At 35.3% G+C, this 19,517-nt stretch overlaps 1 protein-coding gene across 2 annotated transcripts in view; it reads right to left on the minus strand.

Moving 5' to 3' along the window:
• MINDY2 (MINDY lysine 48 deubiquitinase 2) overlaps window positions 1-19,517 on the minus strand; it is a 69,772-nt gene that overhangs the window by 27,633 nt on the left and 22,622 nt on the right. For both annotated transcript variants that reach the window (XM_070578947.1, XM_070578937.1), the window contains exons 3-4: window positions 10,690-10,754; window positions 6,365-6,523 (exon numbers count right to left, since the gene is read on the minus strand). In XM_070578947.1, the coding sequence (XP_070435048.1) occupies window positions 6,365-6,523; window positions 10,690-10,754 (224 nt within the window). The remainder of the gene's footprint in view (window positions 1-6,364; window positions 6,524-10,689; window positions 10,755-19,517) is intronic.

Consider the following 19,517-nt stretch of genomic DNA (forward strand, 5'->3'; position numbering starts at 1 on the left):
CAATTTGAGGGCATCAATCCTTTTAGATTTTCATTATTTTTCTTAACACCTTTACTGTTTACAGCAATTTTCTTTAGTGACTCAGCTTCATTAAATCTTTCCAAAGAATCTGAATTTTCAATCCTAAGGAGTCCACAAATATATAACTAGAATAATAAACAGAAGATCAATATACAAAGATCAATTGTACTTCTATAGACTAGCAATGAAAAGTACAAAGATCTCACAGGCAGAATCTCTACATTAATATTTCACTTAGGTTCCTTTTATGGCCGATTATGTACCAGGTGCTGTTAGAGAAACTGCAGACTCATCAGTGAACAAAACTGATGGTCTATGCTTTCATAAGTTTATATTCTAGAGTAAAGACAAACAATAAACCAAATAAACAAATATATAATATGCTAGGTAGCTGTATGTAGTGGTACACAGCTACTCTTTGTTCTTTTTCATCGTACTATAGTCTTCCATCGTATGACTACACCATAATATAATTATTCATTCATCTTTTGTGTGTGTGTGTGAGAAAGATTGTCCCTGAGCTAACATCTGTGCAAATCTTCCTCTATTTTGTATGTGGGATGCCGCCACAGAATGGCTTGATGAGTGGTATAGATCCATGCCTGGGATCTGAAGCTATAAACCCTGTACCACCAAAGTGGACTGCACAAACTTAACACCTATGCCACCGTGCCAGCCCTAACAAGTTTTCAATTTTAATGTAGTCATGTTTACCAATGTTCTTCATGGTTAATGCATCTGTGTCTGGTTTTAGAAATCCTTTCCTATCATTAAGGTTAGAAATATATTCCTGAATTTTTGCAGTTTTATCTTTTACAGTTAAACATCAATGCATATGGAATAGAATTTCATGGTGTGAGTTGGGGGAAACAATTTCATTTTTTTCTAATTGGCTATCTAATTAGAAATTTGAATTGGCTATCTAGCTGGCTATCTAATTAGATATCTAATGGCTATCTAATTGTCTTAGCACTTTCTTTTGAAAGGACTGCCTTTCCCCAATTGCTCTACAGTGCCCTATTTCTATCTACAAATGCATGGTCTTTTTTGGCCTCAATTCTCTGTCATTGGTCTAATTCTTAATTACAATATTTAAAATACTTCATATCTGGAAGAGCAAGTCCTCCCTACTTGTTCTGCTTCAAGAATATCCTGGCGTCTATTCCCGGCCCTTTGTGTATATATTGTAGAATCAACTTGTCACATTCCACAACTACTCCCCACAAATCTGCTGGGATTTTTTGGGGGGTTGTCCTGAAACTATAATTTATTTTAGAGAAAACTGACATCTTTATAGATTCAGCCTTGAAACCTAAAATCTAAGAACAGAATAGAGACCTACATTTACATGGGTCTCTAATTTCTCTCAAATTTAAAATTAGCTTCATAAGAGGTCTTGCACATCTTTTTGCCAGATTTATTCTTAGGAACTTGTACCATGAAAATAACATACTTTTAAAATTTCATTTTCTGTTTGTTATTTTAGAATCCTTTTCGAAGAATTTTAGCTTTGTTAATCTTTGTTATATGTTTACTTTCAGGCTTTTTTTTTGTGAGGAAGGTTGGCCCTGAGCTAACATCTGTTGCCAATCTTCCCCTTTTCTTTTTATTCTCCCCAAAGCCACAGTACATAGTTGTATATCCTAGTTGTAGGTACTTCTAGTTCTTCTAGGTGGGACACCGCCTCACCATGGCTTGATGAGCAGTGTGTAGGTCCATGCCGAGGATCTAAACTGGCAAACCCCAGCCCACCAAAGCAGAGCACATGAACTTAAGCACTTGGCCATAGGGCCAGCCCCTATGTTTACTTTCTATTTTAATACTTTCCTGCTCTTAAGACAGATATATAGCTCATTAATTTTCAGTCTTTTTTATTCCTTAACACATGATTTTAGGGCTTTAAAAATCCCTCTAAAAGTTGTTTTAGCTAAATCTCACAAGTTTTGATATGGATTTAGTAATTGTGCAGTTTAAAATACACTCTAAATTTCATTGTGCTTTTTTGGCCCAAACAGTCTCTATTGAGTTTCTATTGATTTCCAGCTTAATTGCATTGTGGTCAGAGAATATTCTATACTCTGTATGTTTTAAATCCTTAGAAATTCGTTGAAACTTGCTTTATGGCCAGTATTAGGTCAATTTTTACAAATTTCATGAATGTATAAAGAGAATCAGGTTCATAAAAAACAAGGAATCACTGAGAAAATGTCATGGACAAGAGGATACTAGGAAGATATGATTAAATGCAATGTAATACTCTGGATTGGATTCTGGAACAACAACAAAAAAAATTAGTGGAAAAATTGGTGAAACACAAATGAAGATTATAATATAGTGAAAAGTAATGCACCAATATTAAATTTCTAAGTTTTGACACAGGAACCATGGTCAGGTAAGATTAGGGGAAACTGAGTGAAGAGTATACGGGAATTCTCTGTAACATCTTTGTAACTTTCCTGTAAACCTGAAATTATTCAAAAATAAGAAGTTTATTAAAATTTTTTAAAAGAATGGATGTTCATTAGATTTTCTTTTTTTTCTTCTTTCTGCTTCTATCAATGACAGAGAAAGGTATATTAAAATCTTCCAGTAGGGCAATCTATTTCTTCTTATAATTCTGTTAAGCTTTGCTTTATGGCTTTGAGGTTATGTTATTAGATGCACATAAATTTTGTTTTTCATTGTCAAAAACTGACCTTTATTCTTTTGGCAGTTCCCATGGGTCCAAGAAATGCATATCAATCAGGGTATTTACCTTCCAGGTGTCTCCAGGCACATACAAATTTAAAATGATTATATCTTGCTGGCAAATTAAACATTCGATCATTCAAACATTACTAAAATGCTTTTTGACTTAAAAGTCTATTCATTTTGACATTACTGTAGATACACCAGCATTCTTTTGATTAGCAATTGTATTGGATTTCTTTTCTCCCTCTTTTTACTTGTAATGTTTCTGTTTAACTTCATACTGTTTTGTATATGTCTCTTGTAAACAACAAATATATATATTTTTTAATCCAGCCTCAGAATCAATGTCTTTTAACTGGAGCATTTAGTCCTATTTATACTTACTATAATTATACATATATTTGAATTTATTAAATCCAACATTCTCTCTGTCCCACCAGTTCAACATTCCTTTACCTCTCCTTTCTTCCTTCTTTGTAGATTGATTAATTTTTCCCCCTTCTACGAATCTAGAAGTTACTCATTACGTTTTCTATTCCTCTACTCTATTCTGGCTACTCTAAAAGAGCATTATCCAATAACACATTCTGTAATAATGAAAATATTCCAAATCTGTATTGCCCAATAAAATATTCACTAGCCACATGTGACTATTGAGCAACTGAAATGTGTCTAGTGCAATTCAGGAATGAAATTTTTAATTAAATTTAAATTTAAATGGCCACACTTGGCTACTAATTTGAATAGAAAAGCCATAGAAACTATAACATCTATCCCAACCATATCAAAGTCAGAAGTTAATACCCTCTTCTGGTACAATTAACTCTTGGCTCTTAGAGTACTTTACCCTCTTCCCAACTTACATTATTATTTTTGCATATGCTAATGTTCTTTTTTTAAATCCCAAAAGATAATGTTATTATTTGACACAGTTAACAATCATTTATATTTATCCACAAATTTATCACATTATTTTCTCTCCATTCACTCTTCCTTCCACCTGGAATAACTTTCCTTCTTTTCAAAGTCCTTGTTTAGAATTTCCATTAATGATGGTCTATTGGAAGAAAACTATCTTAATTTAATTAATCTAATAAATGACTTTATTTTGCCCCATTCTTAAAGGATAATTTTTCTGGGAACAGGATTACAGGTTAGCATTTGTCCTCTTTCAACACACTGAACAGATCATTTCCACTGTCACCTGGCTTCCAAGGTTGCTCTTAAAGAGTTGTCAATTAATAACGGAGAAATATCTTTTCAGTGGCTGAATTCTGGTGCCCACTTTCTAGAGAACTGCTGATATTTATATGCAAGATAATTATTTGCAGAACACATAACTGGAATACAAAGACCTAGCCATTTCTGAGAGATAGTTCCTACAGACCTATGTATTCAAACTTTTGCCTTGTTCTTTTTCTTTCTCTGCAGCAGAATGCTTCTGTCACAAAAGAAGTGAGTAAAATAGATAAAAAGCACAGCCCCCAGGCACTTCCAAGGTTTGAAAACCACTGTGTAGAACAGAAAAGTCTGATGAACAATCTCTGTTCTACATTACAGCACATTTTTTCTTTAAGCATATAAATTCAACTGTTTATCAGACAAAATATAGCTACACATACAGTCAGAGGGATGATCAGAGTCCAAATTTTTTAAGAACTCAGGCTTAAGTTCCTCAGTTCATTCTCCTCAAGAATCTAGGCTACCTGGCATTGTCATCTGCCAGGATCCAGCATGGCTCACCTTGGATGTGTAAAATGCTGGACATGTTTAGATTTTTCAACGATATTATTAGAGACAGAGTGCCAATACAGATACAGATGCCCTGCTTACAGTAAGCCATCCTTTCATTGCCCGCAATACCAGTTGCTTTTACCAATGGACAGGGATGAAGAAACACTGCCAAGTCCTTGCTATTGTGATCTCACCTTCCCTGTAGTTAATGCATGTATGCATTCATACTTCATTCCATCAGTCAATATTTATTGAGAACCTTCTATGTGCCAGGCACTGTTCTAAACAATGAGAAATAACAGCCTAGCCCACATAAAACATTCATTCTAGTGGGAGATGACAGCCAGTCAAGTAAAGGAATAAATAAGAATTCCAGATAATGATAAGTGGTAAAGAAAATCAAATAGGGTCATGGGAGAGGAAATGACTGAGGAAAAGGAAGGTGACTAATTTCAACAAGCTGGTCAGAGAGGGCTGCTCTAAACAAGGTGATATTTGACCTAAGACCTGAATAATGAGACACCAGAAATGTGAAGATCTGAGAGAACAATGTGTTAGGGTAGTATAACAGTGTTCCACAGTGGGCAATCAGCTGGTACAAAAACTCAATGTAGGAATGAGCTTAATATGTCTGAAGAATAGGAAAGCAGTTCATGTTGCAGAAGGGTAGTAAAAAAGTGGGAGAACTACATAGGTAAAGTCGGACAGCCAGGCAGAGTCTAGATCACGCAGCATATCATGAAAACTCTCATCAGGATTCTGCATCTTATTTTAGTTACACTGGAGGCTTTTAAGGAAGGGAGGAGGCCATAGGGATAAAGGGGAGGGTTTGTTTTACAAAGATCATTCTGAGTACTAAGATAATTCAATGGGGGGAAAGAATAACCTTTACAAGAAATGGTACTAGGACAAGTGGATATCCACATGCAAAAGAACAAAATTGAATCTCTTCCTCAAATTATACACAAAAATCAACTCAAAATGGATCATAGTCCTAAATGTAAGCACTAAAACTATAAAATCCTGGGGCCGGCCCCGTGGCAGAGTGGTTAAGTTCGTGCGCTGCGCTGCAGGCGGCCCAGTGTTTCGTCAGTTCGAATCCTGGGCGCGGACATGGCACCATTCATTGAGCCACGCTGAGGCGGCATCCCACATAACACAACTAGACGGACCCACAACTAAGAATATACAACTATGTACCGGGGGGCTTTGGGGAGAAAAAGGAAAAAAATAAAATCTTTAAAAAAAAAAAACTATAAAATCCTTAGAAAAAGATATAAGAGTAAATCTTTGTGACTTTGCGTTAGGCAAAGCCATCTTAGGTAGGATACCAAAAGCATAAGCAACAAAAGGAAAAATAGATAAATTGGACTTCATCAAAATTAAAAACTTTTGTGCTTCAGAAGCTATCAAGAAAGTGAAAAGACAACCCATAAAATATTTGCAAATCATATATCTGATAAGAGACTTATACCTAGATATATAAAGAACTCTTGCAACTCAATAACAAAGAGACTAGTAAAAACAGGCAAGGGATCTACAGACACTTCTCCAAAGATATTCAAATGGCCAATAAACACGTGAAAAGATGCTCAACATCATTAGTCACCAGAGAAATGCAAACAAATCCACAATGAGATATGACTTTACACCTACTAGGATGACTATAATCAAAAAGACAGATAATAACAAGAGTTGGGGAGGATGCAGACTCAGCTTTGTATTTGGCCCCTAACTCCTTCAAGTCTTGAGCAAATTTAGCAGTCTGGAGGACTGTGCCCTTAGCTTCATAATTTGGCTAATTCCAAGTAAAAGCACAAAAAACATAAGTATAAGAAAATATAAATCTAGATTACTTTGCCAAAATAATAAACTTTTACTACATCTGTGTTTATATAATTTAAAATTTTCTACTTACCTGAGGGTCCACTAACCACCCATGGTACAAAGGAATATCAAGAAGATCAAATACTATGCATTCTGGTGTATATTCAAACACTCGAACACCAGTGAATTTTACATTTACATCCAAGCCTGTCTGTAGTTTGTGCAAGATTGCCATAGCATCACTCATATTCTGAAAACAGAAAGAGGAAGGGTAAAGATGAGAAAAATCAAGCAACAACAACAAAAAAGATACTTAAATGCAGGCACATTTACTTCTAATTTTCCATTTTATCCAATTTATTCATCCCTTCAACCAATTTTTATCACTAAGTACCTACTATGTGTCAGGCACTTTCTGAGTTCTAAAGATATAATAGCAAATAAAACAAAGTTTCTGATCTCATGTAACTAACATTCTACTATGAGAGACAAATATATAAACATAATATAATGTCAAGTATTAGTGAGAAAAACTGAACAGGACAAAGATGTACAGAGTGACAAGAGTGAGGGACCTATTTTGGACCAAGAAGCCTAAAAACAAAAGTTTTTAGTCAAAGAGGAAGGCCTCTCTCACTTCTGGGAATATATCCAAAAGAACTGAAAGCAGCATCTTGAAGAGATATTTGTATACCCATGTTCACTGCAGCATTATTCACAATAGCCTAGAGGTAGAAGCAGCCCAAATGTCCACTGACAGATAAATAGATGGAGAAAATGTAGTATATATAAAAATATATACACAATGGAATATTACTCTGCCTTAAAAAAAGAAAGAAATCCTATTACATGCTACAACATGGATGAAATTTGAGGACATTATGCTGAGTGAAATAAGGTGTCACATAAGGACAAATACTATGTGATACCACTTATATGAGATATCTATAGAGTCAAAATCATGGAAACAGAAAGTAGAATTGTGGTTGCCACGAGTTGGAGGGAGGGAGTACTAGTGAGTTGTTCAATGAGTATAGTTTCAGTTTTACAAGATGAAAATGCTGTAGAGATCTGTTACACAACAATGTGAATATTAGTTAACACTACTGAACTATACATTTAAAAATGATTGAGAGAAAATTTCATATTTTGTTTTTTAACCACAACTGAAAAAAAGAAAAGAAATGAGCTATCAAGCCATGAAAAGACATGGAGGAAATTTAAATGTATAACACTAAGTGAAAGAAGCCAATCTGAAATGGCTACATATCGTATGATTCCAATTGACATTGTGGGAAGGAAAAACAATGAGGACAGTAAAGGATTAGTAGTTGCCAGGGGTTAGGAGGAGGGAGGGATATATAGGCAGAACACAGAGGAATTTTAGGGGCAGCAAAACTATTCTGTGTGGTACTATAATGGTGGATACGTGTCATTACACATTTGTCAAAACCCATAGAATGTATAACACCAAGGGTGAACCCTAATGTAAACTATGGGCTTTGGGTGATAATTATGTATCAGTGTAGGTTCATAGATTATAACATATGTTATCACTCTGGCACAGGATGTTAATAGTGGGGGAGATTGTGGTGATGGGGGGAACCATGGGTATATGAGAACTCTCTGTACTTTCTACTCAATTTTGCTATGAATGTAAACTGCTTAAAAAAAAAAAAAAAAAGAGCCTCTTTAAAAATAACGACCAAAGCAAAATAGTGAGTCTTGGGAAGCTTGGAAAAAAAGCTTGGAAAAAAAACTCTGCTGCAGAAAGTGGTGGGAAATGAAACCTGAGAGAAAGACAGGCTTGATCAAAAAGACTTGCTGCCCAAATTAAGGAGTCATTTGGTCACATAAGACTGTAATGAAGACGATTTTAAAGCATATTTTTTCCTAACCATTTTAATACATTAAATATGGGTACATTATATAGAGGATATATTTGATAAAACAAAGAAAATCAATATATAAAATTTAATAAAATTTTACTTAATGCCTACTGTTAATCAGACACTGTGCTACATACTGTAGCTATAAAATAGAAGTAGACTACAGCCTACTGAAGGGCTTATAGTAGATAGGGTGAACATGAAATAAATCCTGTTATATTGAAACTAAGAACTCTCTCTGAAATCTGAAAAAGACAAATTCAGGTCATAAGCACAAAGTTTTGTTTGACCAAATATCTTATAAAATTCCATTCTAAGAGACAGTCTAGACTGAAAATAGAAATTATTCAAATGTTTTAAATTTATGGAAAAAGAATTTACAGGATAACATAGTTACATAATCTTTGGCTTTCATCAGTTTCAGCTCTTCCTAATAACTATGTTCCCCTAAAACAATATATTTTCTCAATCTTCCCAAAAGTTGAATCTTTGAAAACAATCAGCTCACACTTTTTCCCTTCAGTGTTAAAAAAAATTTTTTAAGGCCATAACAATGATCAACCTGAGAAGATAGTAACAACAGGGAGCAACTGTAGGATTATAATTCCACTACTACCAATTTTTTCTTCTATATTTGTTAAATTCTTGGTTGCCCAATTTTCCTTCGGGGAAGTATAATTTCTAATAGTTCCTGGGCTCATGCTTACACCTTTATATAACTTCTACATTTTTTTATAGATTACATGGTATTACAATCACTAAATCGACACCATTTGATAATATCCATAAAGATTAATAAAACTGATAAAAAATAAAATTTATAAGCAAAGGGTTAAAGAGGGTATTTTGCCATCTTGTTCCAAAATCCAAATTATGATAATTAATATTATAAAATATAAATCCTAGGGATGGTTGCTTATATCACAAGAAGGGATTACTATTGGTCCCTTTAAGGTAGTAGTTAAATTGTTTCTTAGAATTTTTCCTAAAGGTATTTCTAACATGGTGAAATATTTTAAATTTAAATATAAAATATATTTTTAAAACATATCTTCAATCATTAAAAAAAACCTGTCATAAACACAAACACATACACACAGTATTTTCTTGTGTTGTCAGGGTATCTATCATTGAGCAAAGCTGGAAAAAATATGCTGTTTACAACTTCTGGTAAAGAGGTTTTAACTAGGAGGATTGTAGCTCTACATTGGTCTTTCTAAAATTTAGGACATTTCTGCTCCCATAAAATCATACAAAAAAGAACACTACCACATCACACTTGTGAAATATTAGACCTAGCCCTGTCATCAGCTGGGTACATACTATTCTCAAAACTAATGGTAATGTAATCGTAATACCTTATAAATAATTTTAGAGCTTATTTTAAATGACAGTACTTTTTGTCTGACATGTTTATAAGAAATGCAAGTAGTTGTTAGATATTGTTTGTTTCAACTTTGAAACAAAACTTTAATTCCAATCATTTTCCAAGAGTCTAGATCACCTTAATGGAAGTGGATCTTGAGACTGCAAGATGGACTTGAAACAAACGAAATGCTTATATCATTTGCAAACACTCATCAATCAAGATTTTCTCAAAACTGTGCAACAGAAGTAAAATGAACTTCGAGGTTAATATGAAACTGCAAATATCATCCATAATTCCTAATTTCAAGTTTTTGTATTAATCAAAATAGTCTCACTAATTTCAATAAGCAATGATATAAATTTGATAAATAAACGATATAAATTGAACCTTATCACTTTATACTTATAAAATATCATTTACTGGTTTCATGTATTGGAGGTTAGAGTAAGATTTCCTTTGAAAAGAGGTTTCTATTGTGGAAAATGTTTGGAAATCACTGCTTTAAGATACAAATTCCAATAGATTTAAATGATTTAATGTACCAGTTTGGCTTTAGCTATAGATTTCCTACCTTACACAGTGCAATGAAACATGTTGGCTTCTCAATTCTATTAGGACTAGACTATCTGAACATTCAAATTCAAGAAATTTTGCATTACTTGAATACTGAAGAAAATGAAGCTCTGCTTGCTTTCTTCCAGCTCCACTAATTTTGAACCTAGTGACCCCTCCTATATTACAGAACAGAATCTCTAAAGAACATGCCAAGACATGTGGACACATTGAAAGTATGAAACAGCAGATTTTTTCCTAATGCCATACTTCAGACATCATTTGCTCAACTTTCTCCTAAATATAACTTAGTTATAAAATATAAATAAAATGAGAAAAGATGCATCAATGACAAATTCACTTCAATTTTTGAAGGAAAATACCAGGTTATCATTCTACATAGGTCTGTAGAATGATATCTATGTTTCATTCTATATAGCATAGATGCTCATATAAAACAGGGATAAAAATGTTTTTTACATTTTTAAAGAACTGTAAAAAAAGAAAACAAAGAATATGCCTGCAAAGCCACTGATAGGGACCAATGAATACATCCGTAAGTTAAAAATTATATATTTTAATGTAAAAAAAAATTGTGTCTATTACCTGCTCATAGTTTAAACGTTGAATTTCTGAAATTTCTTTTGGCTTTGCATCAAGCATGTAATCTCCTGTAAAAAGAAATTGTAAAGTTGCCTTTTTAAAATATTACTTTTTCAGATCACAAAGGTAACAGAGTTTAATTATAAATTGTAGCAAAAGGTGACATATAAAACAGACCCTCCCAATCCTATTCAGAGAAAATCGATGTTAACTGTTTGCTAAAGTCTCACATATTTTTTCAATGTACATATTGTAACGCTTTTGAACTGTCTTTTACTTTCACTTTACAATATATTTGAGCATCTTTCCATGTCACTACAACAAAAACTCTAAAAGGTTGTACCAAGTTTTACTGCTAGCAACAATATATTACCCTATTACCTTTCCAAAAATGGGTGTTACCAGTCTTCTAAATGTGTGCCATTCTGAGAAGCAAACAAATTTTTTTGCATTTAAAAAATTATCTTTTTATGCATGTATTTTTATTTGCTATCATCTTTTTAATATATGTATGACTTTTAGTATATGTGGCAACTTTCAAATATATGTGGCACCATTTTAATATATGTAGTACCTTTTAATCCATGTTTTGCCTTTTTAATTACGTATTAACTATACATACTTCTTTCCTTTGAATTGCCTGTTTAGCCAAGTATCATTTTTCTTATTGAACTGCAAAAGCTCTTTTTCAATTAAAGGAATTACAACACTTCCTGTTACATGTGTGGTAAATATTTTTTTCCCATATTGGCTTCTGACTTTACAATGACGTTTTACCTATTTTTGCCATACAGGAATATTTAATTTTAATATAGTCAAATTCTTCTATTATAGCTTATGGGTTGAATGTCATGTTTAGAAAGATCACCTCTTAAGAGTATACAAATATTTACATATGCTTTCTTAATATAATTTTATGTTTTATGTTTGTTCTTTTTAATGTTTACATATTTAATTTATGTGGAATTTATTTTGATATAAACAGTGATATACTGAACCAACTTCTCACTCAGGCTCCCAAATCACTAACTAATTGATGAAATTGTTTTTAATATAAGCTTTTTTTTTTTGAGGAGGAGGACTAGCCCTGAGCTAACTACTGCCAATCTTCCTCTTTTTGCTGAGGAAGACTGGCCCTGAGCTAACATCCACACCCATCTTCCTCTATTTTATACGTGGGACGCCTACCACAGCATGGCTTTTGCCAAGCCGTGCTATGTCTGCACCCGGGACCCGAACCAGCGAACCCCAGGTCGCCAAGAAGCGGAACGTGCACACTTAACCGCTGCACCACCGGGCCGGCCCCTTTAATATAATCTTTATTTTCTAATTCAAAATAAACTTCTAGGGGCCAGCCCTGTAGCTGAGTGGTTAAGTTTGCACGCTCTTATGAACATGAATATGTTATTATTTGTGCTTTTAATAAAAACTTCAAGATAGCAAAATCTAACCAGTAATGATTTTATTCTACATAGGTAAAAGAACTCTAAAAGCACTAAATTAATTGATTCGCAAAAATATACAAGCAACACATGATCATCTCAATAGATGCAGAGAAAGCATTCGACAAGATCCAACATCCATTTATGATAAAAACCCTCAATAAAATGCCCAGAGAAGGAAAGTATCTCAACATAATAAAGGCCGTATATGACAAGCCCACAGCCCACATCATACTCAACGGACAAAAACTGAAAGCCATCCCTCTGAGAACAGGAACAAGACAAGGGTGCCCACTTTCACCACTCCTATTCAACATAGTACTGGAGGTGTTGGCCAGAGCAATTAGGCAAGAGAAAGGAATAAAAGGAATCCAAATAGGGAGGGAAGAAGTGAAACTCTCGCTGTTTGCAGATGACATGATCTTATATATAGAAAACCCCAAAGAATCCATAGGACAACTATTAGAAACAATCAACAGCTACAGCAAAGTTGCAGGATATAAAATCAACATACATAAATCAGTAGCATTTCTATACGCTAACAATGAACTAACAGAAAAAGAACTCAAGAACTCAATCCCATTCATAATCACAACGAAAAGAATAAAATACCTTGGGATAAATTTAACCAAGGAAGTGAAAGATCTCTACAATGAAAACTACAAGACTTTCTTGAAAGAAATTGATGACGACATAAAGAGATGGAAAGACACTCCATGCACATGGACTGGAAGAATAAACATAGTTAAAATGTCCATACTACCTAAAGCAATCTGCAGATTCAACGCTATCCCAATCAGAATCCCAATGACATTCTTTACAGAAATTGAACAAAGAATGCTAAAATTCATATGGGGCAACAAAAGACCCCGAATTGCTAAAGCAATCCTGAGTAAGAAGAACAAAGCCGGAGGCATCACAATCCCTGACTTCAAAACATACTGCAGAGCTACAGTAATCAAAGCAGCATGGTACTGGTACAGAAACATGTGCACAGATCAATGGAACAGAATTGAAAGCCCAGAAATAAAACCACACATCTATGGACAGCTAATCTTCGACAAAGGAGCTGAGGGCCTACAATGGAGAAAAGAAAGTCTCTTCAACAAATGGTGCTGGGAAAACCGGACAGCCACATGTAAAAGAATGAAAATTGACCACTCTTTTTCACCATTCACAAAAATAAACTCTAAATGGATCAAAGACCTAAAGATTAGGCCTGAAACAATAAGTCTTCTAGAAGAGAATATAGGCAGTACACTCTTTGACATCAGTTCCAAAAGAATCTTTTCAGACACCATAACTCCTCAGATGAGGGAAACAACAGAAAGAATAAACAAATGGGACTTCATAAACTAAAGAGCTTCTTCAAGGCAAGGGAAAACAGGATTGAAACAAAAAAACAGCCCACTAATTGGGAATAAAATATTTACAAGTTACTTATCCGACAAAGGGTTAATCTCCATAATATATAAAGAACTCACACAGCTCAACAACAAAAAATCAAACAACCCAATCAAAAAATGGGCAGGGGACATGAACAGACATTTCTCCAAAGAAGATATAAGGATGGCCAATAGACACATGAAAAGATGCTCATCATCACTAATCATCAGGGAAATGCAAATCAAAACTACACTAAGATATCACCTTACACCTGTTAGAATGGCAAAAATATCCAAAACCAAGAGTGACAAATGTTGGAGAGGTTGTGGAGAAAAAGGAACCCTCATACGCTGTTGGTTGGAATGCAAACTGGTGCAGCCACTGTGGAAAATAGTATGGAGATTTCTCAAAAAGTTAAAAATAGAAATACCTTATAACCCAGCCAGCCCACTACTGGGTATCTATCCTAAGAACCTGAAATCAGCAATTCCAAGAGTCCCATGCACCCCTATGTTCATCGCAGCATTATTTACAATAGCCAAGACATGGAACCAACCTAAGTGCCCAGCAACTGATGATTGGATAAAGAAGATATGGTATATACACACAATGGAATACTACTCAGCCATAAAAAAGGACAAAATCGTCCCATTCACATCAATGTGGATGGACCTTGAGGGTATTATGTTAAGTGAAATAAGCCAGACAGAGAAAGACGAACTCTGTATGACTCCACTCACAGGTGGAAGTTAACATAGAGACAAGGAGATCTGATCGGTGGTTACCAGGGGAAAGGCGGGGTGGGGGGAGGGCACAAAGGGTGAAGTGGTGTACCCACAATAAGAATAACAATGATGTACAACTGAAATTTCACAAGGTTGTAAACTATCATAATCTTAATAAAAAAATCTATAAGCAAGTCTATTTAATAAATATTTTTAAGTCCTTACTATACATGGCACGTTGTATATTTTTGTGTTGAGATTTTGATGCAGCATTTAACAGAAAACTATGCTTTATTTTAAAGTAAATTCTATACCGTATTTACTCAAATAAATAAGTGCTATCCTTGTATCATATATTTAATTTAAGGTCTGTATTTATTGTGATAGAGGACTGTATATGTTCTCCTGGCGAACGTTTTAGGGGGTCAGGATGCAGAAGAAGATATAATTCAATATTAAATGACCCTGGATATGCTATCACAGATTTAAGCTTAGGTACTAGGGGTAGAATAATTATTGGGAAAGACTCAGATGAGCAACATTTCTTTTCCTGAGGCCAGGAAGGTTCTCTAGACAAGAGAAGAATAGCCTGGCTAAGGTAGGTAGCCTCTTAGATGGACCTCAGTGATCCCCATCTCCTGGTATTCACACCTTGGTATAATCCCCTTCCTGTGAGTGTGGATTGGATTTATTTTTATTTATTTATTTTTTGTTTTAAATTTTATTATTTTTTTAAGATTTTATTTTTTCCTTTTTTTCCCCAAAGCCCCCCGGTACATAGTTGTATATTCTTCGTTGTGGGTCCTTCTAGTTGTGGCACGTGGGACGCCTCCTCAGCGTGGCTTGATGAGCATTGCCATGTCTGTGCCCAGGATTCGAACCAAAGAAACACTGGGCTGCCTGCAGCGGAGCGCGCGAACTTAACCACTCGGCCACGGGGCCAGCCCTCGTGGATTGGATTTATTGATTCACTTCTAGTGAATAAAATACGACAGAAGTAATGAGATGTTACTTGCGAAATTAGAATAGAAAATATTGCGGCTTTCGTCATGGTGCTCCCTCATTTGTTCACTCTGAGGAAAGCCAGCTGCTATGATGTTCTGAGCTGCTTTATTGGGAGTCTTGTATGGCAAGGAACTGAAGGGAGCCTCTGGCCACAGCCAACGAGGAACTGGGGACCTCAGTCCAAACCTGTGAGGAACTGAATCCTGCCAACAATCATATGAGTCAGCTTGGAAGCAGACCCTCCTGAGTTGGGCCTAGAGATGAGACTGTAGCCCCGCTGCCAACCTGACTACAACCTCGTGAGAGACCTTGAGCCAGAGCCACTCAGCTCCACTGCGCCCAGATTCCTGACCTACAGACACTGTGAAATAATAAATGTTCATTGTTTTAAGCCTCTAAATTGTGGGGTGATATGATATGAAGCAATAGATATCTATATTTTTAGGAAAGTTTGTAAAAACAGAATCAGATATTTTTAAAAGGCTGAGTTTGAGTTTCTAAAGAAACATCTTTCGGTTTTAGATAACTAAATAAATCATCTCTTAAGAGTGCTGTTTTGTCTACCTTATCTAACCTTTTATCTGAAATTGGTCAACAATACTGTTTGGGTCAAAAATCATCCATTGAGAGTCTATTATGTATTTAGCAATGGGTTAAAACAAATATTAAGAAAAGTATATTTCTCTTAAAAACTAATAATTCGGTTGGGCAAACAACATATAGGAAACAGAGAATAAGATATTGATAAAGTATAATATAGTGTAAAACATTATAAATGCCTTAAGTACCAAATGATTTTGAAAAGAGATATTGATAAAGCCTGCTGCACTCAGAAATATCCTTTGGAGAGGATAGCATCTAAACTGGATTCAGAAAAATGGGCAGAACTTGTCAAGGCAGTGAGGGAAAAAGTATTCTTTCAGGGAGAAAAAGTGATGGAAAAAGCACATTTAAGAAACATCAGGCCATATGGACAGCTTATAAGAAAGCTTATATATAAGATTTATGTTGCAAAGTGGTGGGAAATATGGCTGGATGAGTAAAATTGATCAGATCATAGAAAATCACAAATAATATGTAGATAAGTTTGGCTGTATGTAAAAGATTGTAAGGGATCTTTATGTTTTTAAGTAGGCAAGTGAAGGATGAAATTGATGCTTTGGGAAGATACTGTTATGTAGTCTAATTTGGTGGGGGGGTGAAACAATAGAGTTTGCAATAAATCATGTTGTGAAGTATCAGTATACAGAGAGAGGAAAGAATTTCAAAGAAAGAATCCATAAGACTTTGCTGCTAGTGGGATATTCTAGACAAACAGAAATCAAGAAGCAAAAACCTGAGAGCTGCATTAGGCCAAAAAGTGGAAGAGAGGGTTCGGCTGTAGTTAGCTTATCCTAGGTGAGCATCAGGAAAAGAGGAGACATGGTTATCTCTGGGCAAAATTAAAATGCTTCAACACTGACCTCCCTATATAGTATTTATATTCAAAAGATAAATTATCTTTGTAAAAATCTGACAATACTGCCATTCCAACAACTATTTTCCTTACTATAATACTATGCTAGTCTCATCATCAAATGAACTATTTTGGATGGTTAAAGCCATACTATACATTCCAGGTTGTGTTGTGTTTTTTACATTTCTTCCTACCCATTTTCTGCCTTCTTCCTACACTTCTTTCCCACCTTATTTTATTAGACCTCCTAGCACTTCCTAGGTATCCTAGGTTGTCATGTTCCTTTTTCTATGCCAAAGCCCTCCAAAAAGCCATGTCCATGTTTGGCCCTCCTCGAATACTCTAGTAACAGAAATTTTCAAATTAAAATTCACTCCTCCTCTAACCTTTGCCAATCAAAATTCCCCTTCCCTGTGCTTCCTCAGCTAGGTGCTAGGAAGGCAATTAATGGTTTCTCTAACAATCTTTCCACTAGTGTTTGCTTATTAACTCAAAAGCATCTCTGGTTCCTCCAGAGAACTGGAGTAATCTCAAGAGGAGAACGTCCAAATAGCTTAGAAAATTAAACAATTTTTTCTGGCAAGATTGGCTTGAATAAAGATTGCTTTTGGTGAGGCGGAGTCTTCAGAATCTCTTTTCTCACATCACTCTTGCTCTCTCCCCCCAATCTCCCATTAGGATTACAGTACTTTCATGCTGCCCCTAGTAGCTAAGTTCTCTCAACCAGGAGTTCCAAACCTAAAATTAATTTTAATAATAAATTTTATTTAGCCCAGTATGTTAAAAGTATTATCATTTCAACATATAACCAATATAAAAAATTACTGATATTTTATATTGGGTTTTTTTTGCACTAAGTCTTTGAAATCCAGTATATATTTTACAGTTACAGAATATCTTGATTCACACTGGCAACATTTCAAGTACTCAATAACCACATATGGCTAGTGGCTACTATACTGGACAGTGCAGGTTTAGGTGATTATGGTCATGATCTGAGAATAAAGAAAGTAGGGCAGACAGTGGTTGGATATGGAAGAAACGGATAGGAAATTGGGCTCAGAAATACATGTTCTCATCACTTAAATATATTAGGCATCCAAATATCTGTTGATATTTGACCATATCTGAACTACTATCACTATTTCCTAATTGAACTCAACCAGACCATCTTAAAAACTACATTTAACATGTTATTTACTCTACTTAAGAAATTATAATAGATTAGGTGGCCCACTATAGTAAATTCAAACTCCTCTGCCAGGCTCCCAAGACTTTTCAGTTTAGCAACAACCTACCTAATCCAATCTCCGTTCCTGTAACCATACAAAATGCAGACTTACCAACTATAGTTAAAATGTACTCATTCATCATTCCTCCAAATATGCCTTACATATTTTCACCTCTGTCTTGATCTTAAAGCAGTTCCCACCTAGCCCTGTAACATTCTTTCTACTTCTTTACAAGGGTTTAGACTCTAACTATACTTCAAAATCCAGTACAAGTCACATGTTCTCCAACAAGCTTTTTCCTAGTCCTCACCCACTTCTCATACCCATTTGCAGCCAAACTTCTTCAAGGTTATCCACACTTGAGATCTCCACCTACCCCCTAGATGCTCTTCAACTCACCACTCCATTTCCATCCCATCACTGTACTGACACTGTTTCTGTGAAGGTTACGACAACCTCCATGTTGCCAAATCCCGTGGACAGCATTCTTCAGTATTCAATGCCCCTTCCTCCTTGTGACAGTCTCCTTCTCTTGGCTTTACTGCAGCACCCTCTCTTGCCTTTTCTCCTATCCTACTGGCTACTCCTTCCCTTACTTCTCTGTCCTCTTCCCCTTGCATTTCCCCCAAGAGGGAGAAAACTGATTCTTGGTGGGAAGGGGTGAAAATATCTTAGATATTATAATGGTTAGTGGCCTCAAAAGACCACAGTACATGAAGAAACATACACTATATCTGTGGCGCTAAAATTTCCTGGAGTGAGTAATTAAGACAAAAATGTACACAAAGGCTCCTTAGGGAGCAATAATGAAGAAAAGATTGAGAAAGACTTCTCTACCCAATCTCTGCATGCTGGGAAACTTCAGGAGATAATCCTGGACCCTCTTCTCTTCTCTCTTTATACTTTCTCTCTTAATGATCTCATCAACTTCCACAGATTTAAACATAATTTTCATACTGATGATTCATAAATTCTTATCTTGAATTTCAGTGTCCTTTGGAACTCACGGTCTCTCATCAGCAAAATCTTCCAGGTACTTTCTTCTCCTAATGGTCCCTTCACCTTCTTGCCTAAGTGAAATTGGCTCTACCTTGATGACACCGCAGCCCTCTCAAGTGACAGCTCTCTTCTCTCTCATACTTCTTTACCAGTGAGGTTGGAGGTGGAATAGATATCCACTTGCTTCTTATTGTCGTCACTCTCCTCCTCCTCCTTAAAATTCCTCAGTTTTAAAACTCATGCTATCACATAATACTACCCATTATCCACTCACCTTGCTGCAGTCCTTTACCAACTTCCACGTCAATCCCCCTCATTCCTAGCTCACTCTCTCTCTCCAACACAAATCCTGCTGTAATTTTTGGAAATTTTAATACTCATACAGATGATCTATCCAATACCCTGGCCTTTCTGTTCCTTGACCTCTTTTCCAACAAAAATCTTATATTCTACCTTATCTCAGAAACTCATTCCCTATGGTCCTATGGCTTTGTCATTACCAAGCTCCAGAAATTCTTCAGCTCAATTAGGACCTGCAATCCACTAATCCCATTACATTTTCCTTCAACTTTTTATAGTCTCATTT

This window comes from Equus przewalskii, chromosome 1 (assembly GCF_037783145.1).
Source record: "Equus przewalskii isolate Varuska chromosome 1, EquPr2, whole genome shotgun sequence".
NCBI lineage: Eukaryota > Metazoa > Chordata > Mammalia > Perissodactyla > Equidae > Equus > Equus przewalskii.